Here is a 14,970-nt window from a genome sequence, read left to right as displayed (position 1 = left end):
ACGCTCATGGCTGTGGCCGGGGCCGGAGTCGGGACTCTCAGCCTCTCGGGCACCAGGCTGCCTGCTGGGCCCCGGCCAGATTTCAGGCAGTTTCCCGGGCAGAACGCGAAGGAGAGGCGCCGGAGCGGCACGGGCAGCGGCCCCTGACGGTTGGTGGCTATGTCGGCGGCTCTTGGATCGGTGTTGCTTGGTCGTCCACGGGACAGGAAGCCCAAGGGGCTGGGCCTGGCTTTGTTCGTGGCTGCACATCCCAGCACTTGGCACAGTGACATTTGCTGAATGAATGAATGAATGAATGATTGAATGAAGGGTGAGCCCTGAGGGTCCTGGCCCAGGGTGAGTACTAGCACAGAAGGCTGGGGTGCACTTGGGAGTCCCTCGAATGCCAAGCGGAGAGTTTGGACGTGGTGCTCAAGGTTACGCGGAGGCGTTGAGGGCTGTGAGCCGGACAGCGAGCTGATCTGACCTCTGTTGGGGGCCAGAGGCCGCAGTTTCTGTTTGAGAGAAGATGCAGCACCTGCCACAGCCCCATCCCGCCCCAGCCGCCCCCGGGATCGGGCTAGGAGTGGCCTGGCCCCAGTCAGATGCTCCTGGGGGACCTGGGAGTGGCCCCTCAGGGTCACTGTAGTGACTGGTCAGAAACTACTGCCAAAGTGGGAGCCACTGATTCTGGAAGGGGAGGCCTGGCCTTCCAGTCTTTGCTCTGCGGCTGGTTTCCTCTCAGAAGAGTTTATAGCGCCCCCTGCTGTCCATTCCTGGAAGCACATCGTAGCATTTGGGAGAAGAAAATGAAAAGAAAAAAAAAGCCCCATTCCCGTTTGCCGACCACAGTCTCCAAAATACTGACTCGTCACATGACTCTCGTGACTGAAATGTCCCCGACGTGCTTGCCATCCTTGTCCCCGCTGTCCCCCTGCAGCGCCCACCTGCTACCTCTGGGAAGAGACTGCAGGAAGCATAGCCGGGCAGGGCTGCCACCTGCTGTTCACACTGGGCGCTGCAGGCAGACAGCCTGTCCGGGCTGGTGCCTGGGCTCCTGGATCAGATTCCCGGGGGGAGCAGCCTTAGGACCCCCAGATGTATCCTTTCCTATGGCTGGAAGAAAGCAGGGCCCCCAGGCGCCCCTGTGTCCCTGTGGGCATCTCTAGGGAACAGCTACAGGGGCCTGATAGCCTCTGGGCACCAGAAGCCCCCTCTAGTCCAATCAAGCCCTCAGAATAATGTTTTAAAAGCATATAAAATAATAGGATTACAAAGGAAACCAGTTATACTGAAATACGGATATCAAAACGGTGATTGTAATGGATCGGCTCCGTGAAATAAGATCAGCGGCAGGACAGTAGCGGCTGATTTTGAAGACACCATCAGCACAGATGACCTTGTGAGATCCCAGCAATCCGACTGTGATGTGCAAGCGTGTGTGATTTCTCCCAACGGCAAAGGCGCAGCGGCTGCTACCACCACCACCACCGATCTTTGCCTGTATTTACCGTGAAAGGAAGTGCACGATGTGATTAAAGGCTTGTGACATTCAAGATGTAATTTCTCCCGTGAATTCTCTCCGTGAATCCCTTGGGTGTCGGGCACCCCAGGTTAAGAGCCAATGGCCAGACCCTGCCTGGTGGCCCCAGCTCCTCCCCAGCTCTCTGGCCAAGCAGGTCCCAGCCCCACTTGCTTCTCTGGCCCTGGCACACCCTCCACACTCCAGCTGCCTCCCCCACCCCTTCTGATCCCCCCTCCTCAGTAACAACGGTCCCTCTCTCCAGGGAACAGGAGAGAAGATCCAAACCAGGGCTTCCTCTTTGGACAATCTGGGGAGACACTGGGTCCTTTCTTTAGAATATCCCCTTTCTTTTGAATTCTAGACATGGTGAGGACATGAGTTTCTCTTGGTTGGGGGGGTGGTGCGTTTCCCACCCTCCTTTCCTTGGTGATATTTAATGGGCACCTACTTGGTGCCAGGCGTTGTTCTAGGCGCTGAAACTAGGATAGTGAGCACAGTAGGCAAAGGCCCTGCCTCTTGGAGTTTTTCTTTCACAGAAGGAGACGGATGAAATAAATAAATTAGTAAAAGTAACAGAATGTTAGGAGGTGACCCGTGCTTTTAGGGGTCGGGGTGTACGATGCGGATGGCAGGAGTGCTGGGTCAGCCTCACTGAGGAGGCCACGCTGAGCAGATGTGAAGGTGCTGAAGGAGCCAGAGCAAAGCCCTGAGGAAGATGGAGTCAGGGATGCAATGCGGGGTCAAGGTCCTCAAGGTCAGAGGGTCAGGTCACGCAGGCCCTGGGGGCACTGGAAGGACTCTGAGCTGGGAGAGGATCAGGGCTTTGGGCGGAGGAGGACACGGGCCTGGTGTGGTTCTGAGGCCGCTCCGGGCTGGGTGAGGGGACGTGGAACGGGAAGGTTCTGTGGGGGGTGGACAGGGCAGCGGAGACAGGAGAAGTGTTGGATGTAAGATCTGGCTAGAAGGACTTCCTGTTGGACGGGTGGGACTGTGACAGACAGAGCTGCCAAAATGGACACGGGGAAAGCGTACGTGTTTCCTGTAGCCGCCGAAACAAATACCACAGACTGGGAGGCATCAAACAACACAATCCTATCCCCCCCCCAGTTCTGGAGCCAGACATCTGAAACCGAGGTGCTGTGAGCCGAAGTGTCCTTCCAACATTTATCTGTGAAGCCCTCACCCCCAGCCCCTCAGAACCCGGAGACGGGGCCTCTAACGCGGTGACTCGGTCAAAACCAGGCCTTCGAGGTGGTCCTAACCCGATCTGACTGGGGGCCTGATAAGAAGAAGAGATTCGAACCCAGACACACAGAGGGGTGACCATGAGAGGACATGGGGAGAAGGCGGCCTTCTGTCAGCCAAGGAAAGACGCCTCAGAGGAACCCACTCTGCTGGCACCGTGATCTTGGACTTCGGCCTCCAGAACTAAATAGATTTCTGTTAAGTCACCCAGCCTGTGTCCTTCGCTGCAGCAACCTGAGCCGACTAACGCTACAGGCACACCTCGGAGAGCGTGTGGGTCTAGCTCCAGAACACCACAATAAAGCCAGCCGTCATCTTTCTGCTGGCGAAGGGTCTTGCCTTCCATTTGTAAAAACCGCGCCATCTGTGAAGCTCAGTAAAGCGCCGTGTGCCTGTACACGAGTCTGCCTCGTGCCTCTCCCAGCTTCTGGGGGCTGACAGCTGACCACCAAGTGTGGGTCAGGGGAAGGGTGCATGTGCTAAGAATGCTGAAGTCCCAGGAAGTTCTCTCACTGGCTTTGCTCACTCGAAGTGGGGTTTCCCAGAGTGGTACAGCAGGGGGCAGGGGAGGGTCCATTCCCACCTGCATCCAGCTTGGGGGATACCTGCTGGGTGCTGGCGGGAGAGCAGAGGCAATGAAGACAAAAGAGAAAGTTAGGGAGGGTGTGGGCCCACCCAGAGGTTTTCCAGTCGGTGTGGTCCTGGGTCCAGCAGCGTCAGCAGGGATCTCGTTAGAAATGCCGCATCACAAGCCCCACTCCCCCCACCCCGTCCCGAATGAGAACATGTCATTGAACAAGCCCTCCCGTGACTGTCATGTACCTCCGAGTTCAAGAAGCCTGCAGGAGACGGGGTTTCTCACACTTGACGCCCTGGAACCCCGAGGGCTGTGGAAACACAGGTGGCTGCCCCTCCCAGGTGCTGAACCAGGTGTGGGCAGGGCCCAAGAATGTGCATTTTCAACAAGGGCCCAGGCGTGGCACATTCCCACTCTGATCTGGATCTGCCCGGAGCACCAGACTTGGCTGCGCATTGGTCACCCAAGGGCGCCTGGACCCACCTCCGAGAGACCCTCATCAGACCGTCATCATGATGCGGCCCGAGCAGCAGTTTGAGAATCACTGGCCCGGTCCCGAGGCCCCAGACGGCAGCTCCTTCCAGACCACTTCACCAGAGAACACGCCAGGGACATCCCGCCGCGGCCAAGAACCACTCCCACGTCACGCGTGGAAAGAAAGCGCTCGGCCTCCCAGCACATGGGTGGTTATACTCAGAGCACACGAGCTTTATTCAGCAACTATGGCAGTGTTTCATGAGGATGAGCTGCACGACTGTGTTTTCTGTGCAAAGTCGGAGAGCAAACAATTACAGCAACAGGGCCCGGCCCCCATGCCCTGCCCTCCCCCCGCCAAACAGGCCCAGGTTGCTCCTGGCACCCCTGCACGGTGGGCTGGGGCCTCGTGACTCTCCTCTGGACCCATCACCTGCTCCCTCCCTCTTCTCTGCCGGCCCCAGCCCCCGGGCTGCAGGGGAGAGGCCTGGGCTTGGTGTCCAGTCCTGCCTTTTCCTTCTCAAGGCCCCTCTGGGGGCATCTGGGCGGCAACACCACCTTCCCCTCCCAGGGATCCTAAGTCCCCACCTGCTCGACTTCTCTTTTGTTTCAAGGCCTTTTCCTCAATGGATGTGAACAGGGTCTCAGCAAAAGAAGGTGCTTTTCTGAAGCACTTCCCACTCACCCAGTATTAGCGCTGCCCCTTCCCAGCCCTCGGTAAGCAGGCAGGGGACGTGGCATCCTTCGAATGGGACCAGGTAGCTGCAGAAACCACTCACAAAGGGACGGACCAGGCCCAGGAGCTATTGGGGCCAAGTGGAGGTCAGATTTCATCTTGGTTCTAATTCAGGGTACATCCCAGCAACTGATTGAATACGAAGATCACCCGAGATATCTGTGTGACCTGTGTGTGTGTGTGCGTGAGTGTGCACACGCATGTGCTTATCTCTATGCATGACCTTTTGTGATGTATCCCTAATCGTTTGTGACCTTTCTCCTAGGTTTCTGACCCAGACAGGGGTGCTTGGGGGAGGAAAGCTCAAACCACACGTGGCCAGCAGACATGCCAACATGGGAGGATCAGGTAGGGACAGCCAAGCACACCTGAAGAGAGGAGGTGCCCAGCCTTTTCAAAGGTGAGGGGGTGGGGCTGACTTGAGAGGGGCTTACAACGGTGGCTGGGTTGACAGATGGGCAGATGGCTGGGGGATGGTGACTGAGGGGGCCTGTGGCAGCAGCTGGACTGTACAGATGGACAGCTGGCCAGGGCAGATGGCTCCGCACACATGAACCCCTCCTGCTGGGTAGCATGCACCACCTGCCGAAAGCGTGGAGTTGGCAGTTAGTTAAAGCGGAGGCTGGGTGGGGAGCGCTCACACTGTGTAAGTTTTGACAGACTTATAGAGGGGTGGCAGCAGCCCGTGGTTCTCACGGACGACCTCCAGGTACTCAGACGGGGTCTCCAGCAGGAAGGGCACGCAGCACATCTGGCAGCACTTGGCCTCAGTGGGTGGCTCTGGGTTCTTGTCAGACATGGGGGAAAAGTCAAAATCAGCCACCTATGATGAACAAAACCCCATGGGTCAATCACCCACCCACCAGGAGCCCCATTAGGTGGCCTTACGAGCTCAGCTGCCTACTGGCAGCATGCACAAAAACCTTTCTGGCACCACACAGCATGCCACTGTGTCCTGGGCTTTTCTGCTTCCTGGGGTTCCCTCTTTCAGTGTCCCTCTCCCTTACTAGCTCCTGGGCACAGCTGCCAGGCAAGAGCTAAGTCAGATGGGAAGAAGCCAAATCAACAATTTTGCCTGGTCTGTGGATGCCTCATGGGCACATCTCCCCCAGCCCCAGGGTCTTGCACTGGATCCAGACCCTTCTAAGCCCTCTGGCCTTGCCCCCATGTCTCTCCATACAACCTCTCCATCATCATCCTCTCAGGGCCTAGAGGTCCAACCTCCCACCCTCCTTAGCACCCACCTCCACCATGTCCTTCTGCTGAGTAGTATTCCTCAGGGTCATGTACATGATAAAGGCCAGCATCATGGTGATAATTGTGGCACAGGGGAAAGCAAAGACAGCTGGCTGGATTCCTGGGAGTGAGAAAGGGTGAAGTCATGGACCCAGGTAGTCAGTGTTGAATGCTAACTCTCAGGAGGCCGCAGCAGGAGAGAAAAATTAACCCCACCAGAGCCTTTTTCTTATGTACATGCATCCCAACTAGGCAACTTCAAAAGGAAAATCCAAGATTTCACAAAAACCAAGTTGCATGTGGCAACAGTGTTGTGACAGAGATCACGTGCTGGGGAGATGGGGATAAACAGGAGATGGGGATCATGGTGGTGCATTTCATGTGGACGTGTTCATGTTGGGGACATGTGTGGCATTGGTAACGTGGAAGGGACATTGGTGACAATGGTGGTGGCAGCTAGAGAGCTGAGACGCTGGGGCGCCATGGCAGGGGTGGCCTTGGTCCAAGTGGCATGGGCCTGGCAGGAGGGGTGTTAATAGCAGTGCTGAAGGGAGCAGCAATTACAGAGCTGTCCGCTGGTTCTGGGCATTGCTGGGAGGTGTCGGCAGTGCATGTGGTTGCGGTGCTGGTCAGCTGGGCTGGTGGTGCGGAGCTGGCTGTTGTTACTGCTAGTGGTGGTGTCAGGGTGGCGTTGTCCCACAAGGGTGGACGGAGCTGCAGAGGTCAGCAGCCAAGGCCCAGCCCTCCAAGGGCTCTCCTGGGGAAGACCGGCCCCCCACCCCCACGGGGACAGGTCAGAGGGAAGCACCATCTAGAATGGACGGTGCTAGAGCTGGCTGTTGGTGGCGCTGGTACAGTTTGGTGGGAGGGGGTACGGGCAGTCATCAGTGGTATTGGTTGATCAGTAGGGTTATTGGTGATTCTAGTGTTGGAGGGACTGGCTGCTGATGGCATGAGCAGCGTGGGCTGGTGGCAGGGTGGCTGGGTCTTGCTGCCTGTGTGGCTCTGAAGCAGAAGGGAGGTGTCACTTACTGGAGGGCCACACCTGGACCCGGTGGTACTGATGTGTCCTGCTGATGACATTCTCGGCCCGGATGCTGAAGCAGTAGTCCCCAGGGTCCATGATGATGGTGGTCACGTTGTAAACTGTGCTGGCCACGGACACGGGGCGACACTCGTGTTCCTCCAGCGGGAGGCACTCGGACTTGATGCGCCAGCACATGGTCAGGGGGGGGCTGCAGGGAAACGTGGGCCGCGTTTCAGAAAAGGCTCAGCAAAGAGTGTGGGCACAGACCAAGGCCAAGGAAGGCCAGGCGGCCAGGAACTCCATGTCCTTTCCAGACAGAACCCCCAGCGGTACTGGCCTCACACCTTCCAGACTGGATAGAGGTGGGGACCCCGAGGGGATTCCAGGCCGTGAGGCAAGCAGCCTGCGCGGACTGCGGGCGGAGGCCGAATGAATGCCCCAGTGATGTGCAGGCACGCTGGGCAAGCCTCCTGGAGAAGGTGGCATTGAGGAGGATCCGAAAGGGTAAGTTGGCCTGTGATCGGTTTAAAGGGGACGAGGGCATTTCATGTCGTTTGCCTGCCCAGCACAAGCTCCGAGCTGGGAAACGCAGGTCTAAGGAACGCCCAGTGAGAATTCCCATCTCACACAACCCCAGGCTCGTGTAAAACACACACGAGCATCAGGCTGCCAAGCCCCTGGCTTCCCAGCCCGTTCTCCAGGTTCAAGCCCCACAGCCTCCTGAAGGCCTCACAAGCCCCCTCCAGCCCCACGGCGTGTCCTCCTCCTTTGCTCATTCTCCCTCCAACCCTGTCTCCCTCTGACCTGTCCCGTGGGGGAGGGAACTGGTCTTCCCCAGGAGAGCCCTGGCTGCTGCCCTCTGCAGCTCTGTCCACCCTTGTGGGCAAACACCCCGGCCTCTCCCTGTCTTGTCGCTTACTACACTCTCAGCTTAATGCTTTCTTGCCAAGAGCTGGGACCCATCCTACCCAGGATGGCTTGCTTTCCGGGGGCTGGAGTCACATACAGGGGCCTTTCATGAAGGGGTCCCTCGTCGGCCTTTGCCCTGATGCCCACACTGCAGACAGCCCGAAAGGCCAGTGCCCTCTCCCCTGCACCCTGAGAATGGAGCTGTGCCCACAGCTCTCCCATGGCACAGCCAAGGGGCTGGGTGGCCCTGGCCCTCCAAGAGCCCCCAGACTTGGGGCCCCTCAGGATATGGAGCAGGCTCAGGACATCTGTGGGAGAGAGCGGCAGGGCCACAGGTCACACAGTGCACTCTGGGGTTCACTCACCTCCCCAGGAAGTTCAAGGTCACTGTCATCTCCTGGAAGGCCTGAATTTCAGTGGGCCCCATGACCTGGATGCCTCGAAGGGTTTCTGAAAGGCAGAGGGCCCCGTTAAACCTGGTGGCTAAGGACAGATGTCTCGGGGCTCCCGGGCCCGGGCTGTGTGAGCGCCCCTCTTGCCAAAGCCGGGGAGAGCGCATTTCGGTGTTTCCTCCCCATGCGCTAGACTGGGGCAGTCCAGTGCGCCTTGTGCCCTTGACCAGAGGCCGATGAAGCCGGGGAACAAGAAGCACTGAACCTGCACCCCCACACACACACCTCCCGGACTCACCCTGCAGCTTCAGCGAGCCCGAGAAGTGCCCCGTCTTCTGCACGATGCCCTTCCCGGCAGCCAGCGCCGCCTGTTCCCACTCCGCCACCACTTTGAGCTTCACGGTGAAGGTCCCCATGATCGAACGGTTATAATAGACAGTAGAGTCTTCCGTCACCATCTGGGCGCTGTAAGGTGACAGGGAGGAGAGAGATGACAGAAGTGACCCACGTGACTTCGTAGAGGCAGGGTGGCTGTACAGTGACAGGCCTCACGAGCAAACCTGTCACCACGGCAGCCGCCTCCAAACCTCAGCATTGCTCACGGACAGATGTTTGTTAGGCTGAGGACATCAGACCTCAGAGCCCACACGCCGCTTTCCAGGTTCATCGAAGGCTCAGGAGCCCTCCCCACCCACCCTCCTGGCCCCATGGGACTCACAGGCTCAGGGGTTCGGGGGACTCCAGTGGGTGAGGGGTCTCCCCTGAGCACCAGCCTTGCATGAACTTGGGGTGCCTGTGGGCTGCCGGGCTCACTCCCCAACCTGCCCCCTGTAGCTGCCTTGTTTGGAGAGGAGGAGTATGGAGAAATGAAGCCGGTACAGGTCCCTCCAAAGTCAAATGGAGGAAAGTCCTGCCGACCTTGGCCTTCCTCAAAGAACTGTTTGGGGCACCAGTGACCTCCTCTACTAGGTCGCAGGCACCTCGAGGCAGGTCCCAGGAGACTCACCATGGTCCCCACGCACCCCAAGCTTGTCAGCGAGCGGGTGCTCAAGGAAAGTTTGGAGTGTGAGAGAGTGAGTGGGTGAAGGCGAGACAGTCCAGGGCCCCCTGCGTGGGACAGTGGGGCCACCACCAGGGGCCAAGGCTTTGGGGCAAGGACATACCCGTCCCCGAAGTCCCAGCTGTAGAGAAAGGAGGCGGTCTTGAAGAAGTTGCTTGGGTCGTGGAGGAGGAAGGAAGTTTTAAGGAGTGTCTTGGTGAAATAGGTGCTGGGCCAGGGCAGGGACGCGTTCTGCGTGATGACGAGTTTCCCCACGATGTTCTCTGGGGGAGAGAGAGACCAAGGGAGGGTGGGCCCACGGAGGTGTCAGGAGGGCGGAGCCAGGAGTGACCTCAGGGGCCTGCAGGCGGAGCAGTCGCCCCCCTACCTGGCCTTCCAGCTGTCAGAGCTGGGGGGTGTCGAGAGGGGACCCTGCCAGTCACTGCACACCGAGGCACACGTCCCCCGAGTCATGGCGCCTGCCGTGTAGACGGCGTTGAAGACCCACAGCAGGTGGGACGTGCATAGCTTCCGCCTGCACCCCTTTCCACAGGGCCTTGAACTTTCTGGCCCAAAAGATGCCCAGAATCAGAAGGAAATGCACAGGCTTCGAAAGTGACTTCTGGGACATACTTCACGGCATTAGAGGAGCCTTAAAGAATGAGCAGCTCTACTGACCGCATCCCTACACCCAAGGTGCTGGGCTGGGTGGGACCTCCAAGCTGTGTCCTTCTCTAAAAAAAAAAAAATTGAAGAGCTGATTTTTTTCCCCTCCAGCACAAAAGCAAAGAGTAAGGTGTGCTCATGGTGCTCATTTGGAAAATGCTGAAAAGTAGAATGAAAATTCTTATCACTCTCACACAACCATTGTTGGCGTTTTTGAAGAATTGCGAAGTATTTGTGTGTGCGTGTGTATATCCGTATTAAACACAGTAGGTCAAACTGGTTATGTTTTGCTTTTTTAAAACATATTTTTATTGATTTCAGGAGGAAAGGAGAGGGAGAGAGGGAGAGAAATATCAATGATGAGAGAGAATCACTGATCAGCTGCCTCCTGCACTCCCTCTACTGGAGATCGAACCCACAACGCCAGCATGTGCCTGACGGGAAACTGAACCATGACCTCCTGGTTCCTAGGTCGATGTTCAACCATTGAGCCACACCAGCTGGGCTGTGTTGCTTTTAAAAATTTTATAAGGCCCTAGCTGGTTTGGCTCAGTGGATAGAGCGTCGGCCTGGGGACTGAAGGGTTCCAGGTTTGATTCCGGCCAAGGGCACATGACCAGGTTGCTGGCTCAGTCCCCAGTGGGGGGGTTGCTGCAGGCAGCCAATCAATGATTCTCTCTCATCATTGATGTTTCTATCTCTCTCTCCCTCTTCCTTCCTCTCTGAAATCAATAAAAATATATTTTAAAATAAATAAATAAATAAAATTTTACAAGCATGAGTGTTCTCTCAGGACATTACGAACTCAATATAAAGGTCATTATTATTCATTACTCAAAATATGTCAATATACTTAACCATTCCCCTCATGGTTGCATACTTAGCTTGTGTATATCTTCTACTATTGTGAACACCACTGCAATGAACACCTCTGTGCATAACGCATCACACCAATGGAGGGTTACTTCCTGACGATAAGTTATTTAAGAGATTGTGAATTCCAAGAGAGCGGGGACCTTTTGGAAGGCGGGAAGGCGGTGGGGGAGAAGGAGAGAATGAAAATGAACAGTAATGTTTCTCTGTTGACCCGCTGCTCTCCACGGGGCTGTATTCATTTACAGCCCCAGGAGCAGCAGGTGCTTGTAAGAGCCCGTTTCAGCACAGCCCTGCCAGCAGCGGGTACCACCATTTTCTGACCCTTCGTTTTTGTTTTGTTTTTAACATGTTTTTATTGATTTCAAAGAGAGAGGGGGAGAGAGAGAGAAACATCAATGATGAGAGAGAATCATTGATTGGCTGCCTCCTATACTGGGGATGGAGCCCACAACCCGGGCATGTGCCCTGACTGGAATGGAACCATGACCTCCTGGTTCGTAGGTCGACACTCAACCACGGAGCCACGTGGGCCAGGCCGATCCTTCGTCAACTCAGCGGACCACGGAGGAGTCAGGGGGCTAGTGTGCATTTCTGTCCTTACCAGCCAGGCCGGATGTTTCCCTGCACCCAGAGTCTGGAGGCCAATTAGCAAGCAGGAAAGGTCCCCACCTGTGATGGAGAGGACGAGGCGGCTCCTCGCCACCGGCTGGCACATCTGGCAGTCGGCGGAGGTGACCCACACGGAGATGGGGAAGTCCCCAGGCAGGTTGCCCACGGCGCGGATGGTGGACCTGAACGCCTCCTCCGTCTTCCCCTTGAGCAGCAGCGGGCTGTGGACCCAGTGGAAGCGATAGGAGAGCGGGTCGGTGGGCAGGGCCAGGCTGCCGTTGTCGCTGGCCACCAGGCTCGCCGTGATGTTCACCTCTGCCCCCGTGGTGGCAGGGCTATCGGCGACGAGGTGAAGTTCATACAGGCCTGGGGGCCCAGAAACAAAAACCGCGTTTCAGGAGGGGGCATGGCAAGCGACAACACTGCCACCCTCTGGGCTGGGTGCCTTCTGTTATTCTACCTGACCGGTGGAGAAACCGAGGCCCAGGCCGCTCACCTGACTCGCCCAAGAGCTCATTGTCAAGCTGGGACTCCAACCCGGGCCTGACTGACTCCAAATCACGTGCTCTTCCCAGTGTCCCAGACGTACTAGTATCTCACAGAGCCTGTGCGTGGCCTGGGCCTGACCCTCCTGGACTTGCATCTCAGCTCTGAGAAGAGACTGCCCGCCCGCCCATGTCGCAGGAGGAACCCCGCAGCCGCTGCTGAGACGTGCCCACCGCTGCCCACTCCTTTGGACTCGCACATGTCCAACGAAATGCCCCTCGTCCATGGCCTGGGGGGGCGGGGGGGGGGGTGTTCCAGATGCTGTGGCAGAAGCTGCCCCAAGAAGATACGGGGTGTATTTTACAATGGGGGACCCTGAGCCCCCTGGGATCACACCACTCCCTGTGCTCAGGGAGCAGAACAGCAGAACAGGCTGAGTTCCAGTCTCTCTCCCTCTGGCTGGGAGGTGGCCGGACTGCGCAAGAAGAGGTGCTCAGATAAGAATCTATCCCCTCCTCCATCCTCATGCTGCTGCCCACCCCCAGGCAGGAGTGTGGGCCAGAGCAAGGCCGGCAGGCGGCAGGGCCGTTTGGCTGGCTGCATGTTAAGGGCCATCCAGCATCTGCAGGGACAGGCACATGTCACAGCGCATGTCAGCACCAAGGCGCAGATCCGTTGCCATGGAAATGGAATCAGGAGGGCAGACTCAGCCGGGAGGAAGGATGGGAGCGAGGGGCTGTGCCTACAGCAAAATTGTGGCAGACCCTGGAACAGCTCCTGGGAGACCCCTACCTATGTAGACACAAAAAGCCTCCAAGGGCATTTTTTCTTAAGCATTTTGTTGTTGCTGTTCATCCTCACCAGAGGATATTTTTCATTTATTTTTTTTTTTAGAGAGAGTGGAAGGAAAGGGGAGAGTCAAAGAGAAAGAAACATCCTGTGAGAGAGACACATCCATTGGTTGCCTCCTGCACACACTCACGCCCTGACCGGGGCCAGGGATGGAGCCTGCCATGGCGATAGGTCCTTGACCCTTCCGTCTGAGGGCCGACATTAAGCATTTAAAGCAGAAGTTTCACAGTTCCTGGGCGATGCTGTCCTCTTCCTGGGGGCTCTGGGAAGTCTCCAGGACATTCAGGCTGAAATGGACCATGAAGGCTTGGCTGAAGGAACCAGGCTCAGGTCCCGGTACCCTACCCATCGAAATCTATCTTTGCAAGTTTGAGAGTCCACGTGACAGAGCAGCCAAGGCCTGGCTAAGAGGGCGCCAGAGGTGTCCCGAGAGACCTCAAGCTGAAAGGGCCAAAGCAGAAGGCCAAGTGGTAACTGCACAAAGCAACACCCACCAGCAAGCCCCGGGAGCAACACGTTTTCTCTGACAACACAGTGTGTGGAGCCCTGAACATTCTAGAATATGGCTACATCAGCCTTTCACCGTGCACATGTAGACAGCCCCAAACACTTCTGGGTACCTCTGAAGTCTGGAGAACACACTGACGTCCAGGGCACAGACTTCTGACTTCAACCCCTGGTGTAGGACCAACACCATGCGGCTGACCCAGACCCCAGGAGGGTGGAATGGGTGTCCGAGCCTCTCTTTTCCCCCTGTGGGTTCTCCCAACCCCATTCCCAGCTATTTTGACCATATCATGGGTACAATAGGCCAGCCTGGGAACCACACATGACTTCCAAATAATTAATTCACTTTTTTTGTGTGATTTGGGCCACATTGATCATTTCTGGACGCGTAAACCTAATGGAGACGAGATCCCATTTCTATCTGAATCTCTGGGGGGAGGCAGGTGATCCTGACCAAGCACAGAATTCCCTTATTTCATCCCTGAGATGCAAGTTCTTATTTTACTTTATGGCTTTCATTGCACGGAATTGCCTTCCTCTCTCCCATTCTTTTAAATTGTGTGTGGGGCTGCGGTGGGGGTGGGGGGCGGGGGTAGTGAATGAAAATGTTAGGTAATATTTAACATCCCCTCCCCAAACCGTCCCAACTGTTCCCAACAACTCTCTAATACGGACAATCCTTTTTTGTCGCAAAAATGAGTTCGAAAATTTGGTGCTGACTTTGAGGGGGCGGCGGGGGGGGCGTGTTGTAGATGGTAGAGGAGCGACCAGGGACGTGGGGTGGGGCCCGCGGAACCTACCCGGGGTCCATTTTGGAAATATTCCCAGAGAGGAAATGGAGGCTGGGCTTTTAAATCGCATCCCTCCCCCCAAACCAACACAAATCGGGTGAAAGGCTCTCCAGATAAGGAGACGTTTCACAGCAAAAACTGCGGCTCCGCGGGCAGCCTGGCTGCGTTCCCTGGGGGGCTGTGACGTGATGGCGGACCCCGCACATAGCCGGTCTCCCCGCACCATCCCCCCACCTCCATCGGCTACTAGGTCCCCAAGCATCGGGCTGGATTCGCGGGTTACCGCGCACTGTTCCGAGGGCAACGCAGGGCCCATCCATGGGTGGCAGCACAAAGCGAGGGGCGCGGGGAGCCCCCTCAAGTGGCGAGGCGACTTTTGGGGGCAACGGTGAAGGGAGGGAGAGAGTAGAGGGGCTCACGGTGGGCGGAGGGGAGGTGGTGCACGCAGGGCGCACGGCGCCAGCTCCGCAGCCCAGGCTCCCGGCAAGGCCCTGGGCGCGCGGCGGCTCGGGGAGGGCGGGTGCCGGCCCGCGCAGCGCCTTACCTGCGGCCACCACAGCTGGGGCCAAGTGCAGGAGACAGGCGAGCCGGAGGATGTGGCTGACGCGCAGCCAGAGGGTCGGGGCCATGGCGGCTCCAGGAGCAGCAAGAGCTGGAGAGGATGCGACTCGACTGCGCGACGGCGGCCTCTCCACCGGGCGCAAGGCGCGCGCAGTGCGGGGAGGTGCGGGCGCGGCGCTCGCTCGTCCTCGCTGGGGACAGTGTCGCTGCGCGCCGCCGCCTCCCACAGCCAGCCGCACCGACCCCAGCCCACGTCAGCTGCTCAGGGCCCCCTCCCACATCCCCCTCCCCTCGTCGCACCCTCCTCTCCCCACGATCCTCCGCTCCGCTCCCCAGTCCGCGCGCCTCCGGTCTGCGCCCCCTCCCCTCCCGGGTCTGCGCGTGCCCGCTCTGACTCAGCGTCCCCGGGGACGCACGCACCGCTGCAGAGCCCGGAGCAGGCCCCTTTGGTTTCTTCTCCGGGTGCCTGCTCCGCTTGTGACG

At 57.7% G+C, this 14,970-nt stretch overlaps 1 protein-coding gene across 4 annotated transcripts; it reads right to left on the bottom strand.

Annotated features, from left to right (window-relative positions):
• Window positions 1-3,971: 3,971 nt before the first annotated feature.
• TMEM130 (transmembrane protein 130) lies at window positions 3,972-14,843 on the bottom strand. Of its 4 annotated transcripts, none has more exons than XR_013996041.1 (9): window positions 14,471-14,843; window positions 11,351-11,656; window positions 9,264-9,423; window positions 8,399-8,565; window positions 8,074-8,158; window positions 6,805-7,007; window positions 5,781-5,893; window positions 4,274-5,359; window positions 3,972-4,199 (listed from the first exon to the last, which is right to left on the bottom strand). XR_013996041.1 is itself a non-coding variant. In XM_081092043.1 (8 exons), the coding sequence occupies exons 1-8, from the start codon at window positions 14,553-14,555 to the stop codon at window positions 5,174-5,176; spliced, it is 1,305 nt and encodes a 434-aa protein (XP_080948169.1). In that variant the 5' UTR covers window positions 14,556-14,843; the 3' UTR covers window positions 3,972-5,173. The 4 variants fall into 4 exon arrangements, 2 of the variants coding, with proteins under 2 accessions (XP_080948169.1, XP_080948170.1); XR_013996042.1 differs by having other exon boundaries at window positions 4,274-5,323; XM_081092043.1 differs by having other exon boundaries at window positions 3,972-5,359.
• Window positions 14,844-14,970: the final 127 nt, after the last annotated feature.

This window comes from Myotis nattereri, assembly GCF_964212035.1.
Source record: "Myotis nattereri genome assembly, chromosome: 5".
NCBI lineage: Eukaryota > Metazoa > Chordata > Mammalia > Chiroptera > Vespertilionidae > Myotis > Myotis nattereri.
The sequence above is the reverse complement of the archived record's forward strand: the minus strand, read 5'-3'. Positions and strand labels throughout refer to the sequence as shown.

Coding starts and splice junctions, on each gene's coding strand:
- TMEM130 (XM_081092043.1), bottom strand. CDS start 14,555: ATGGCCCCGACCCTCTGGCTGCGCGTCAGCCACATCCTCCGGCTCGCC. Junction 11,657..14,470: donor CCCAGCTGTGGTGGCCGCAG/GTAAGGCGCTGC, acceptor CTGGGCCCCCAG/GCCTGTATGAACTTCACCTC. Junction 5,360..5,780: donor AGCAGAAGGACATGGTGGAG/GTGGGTGCTAAG, acceptor TGTTCATCATAG/GTGGCTGATTTTGACTTTTC.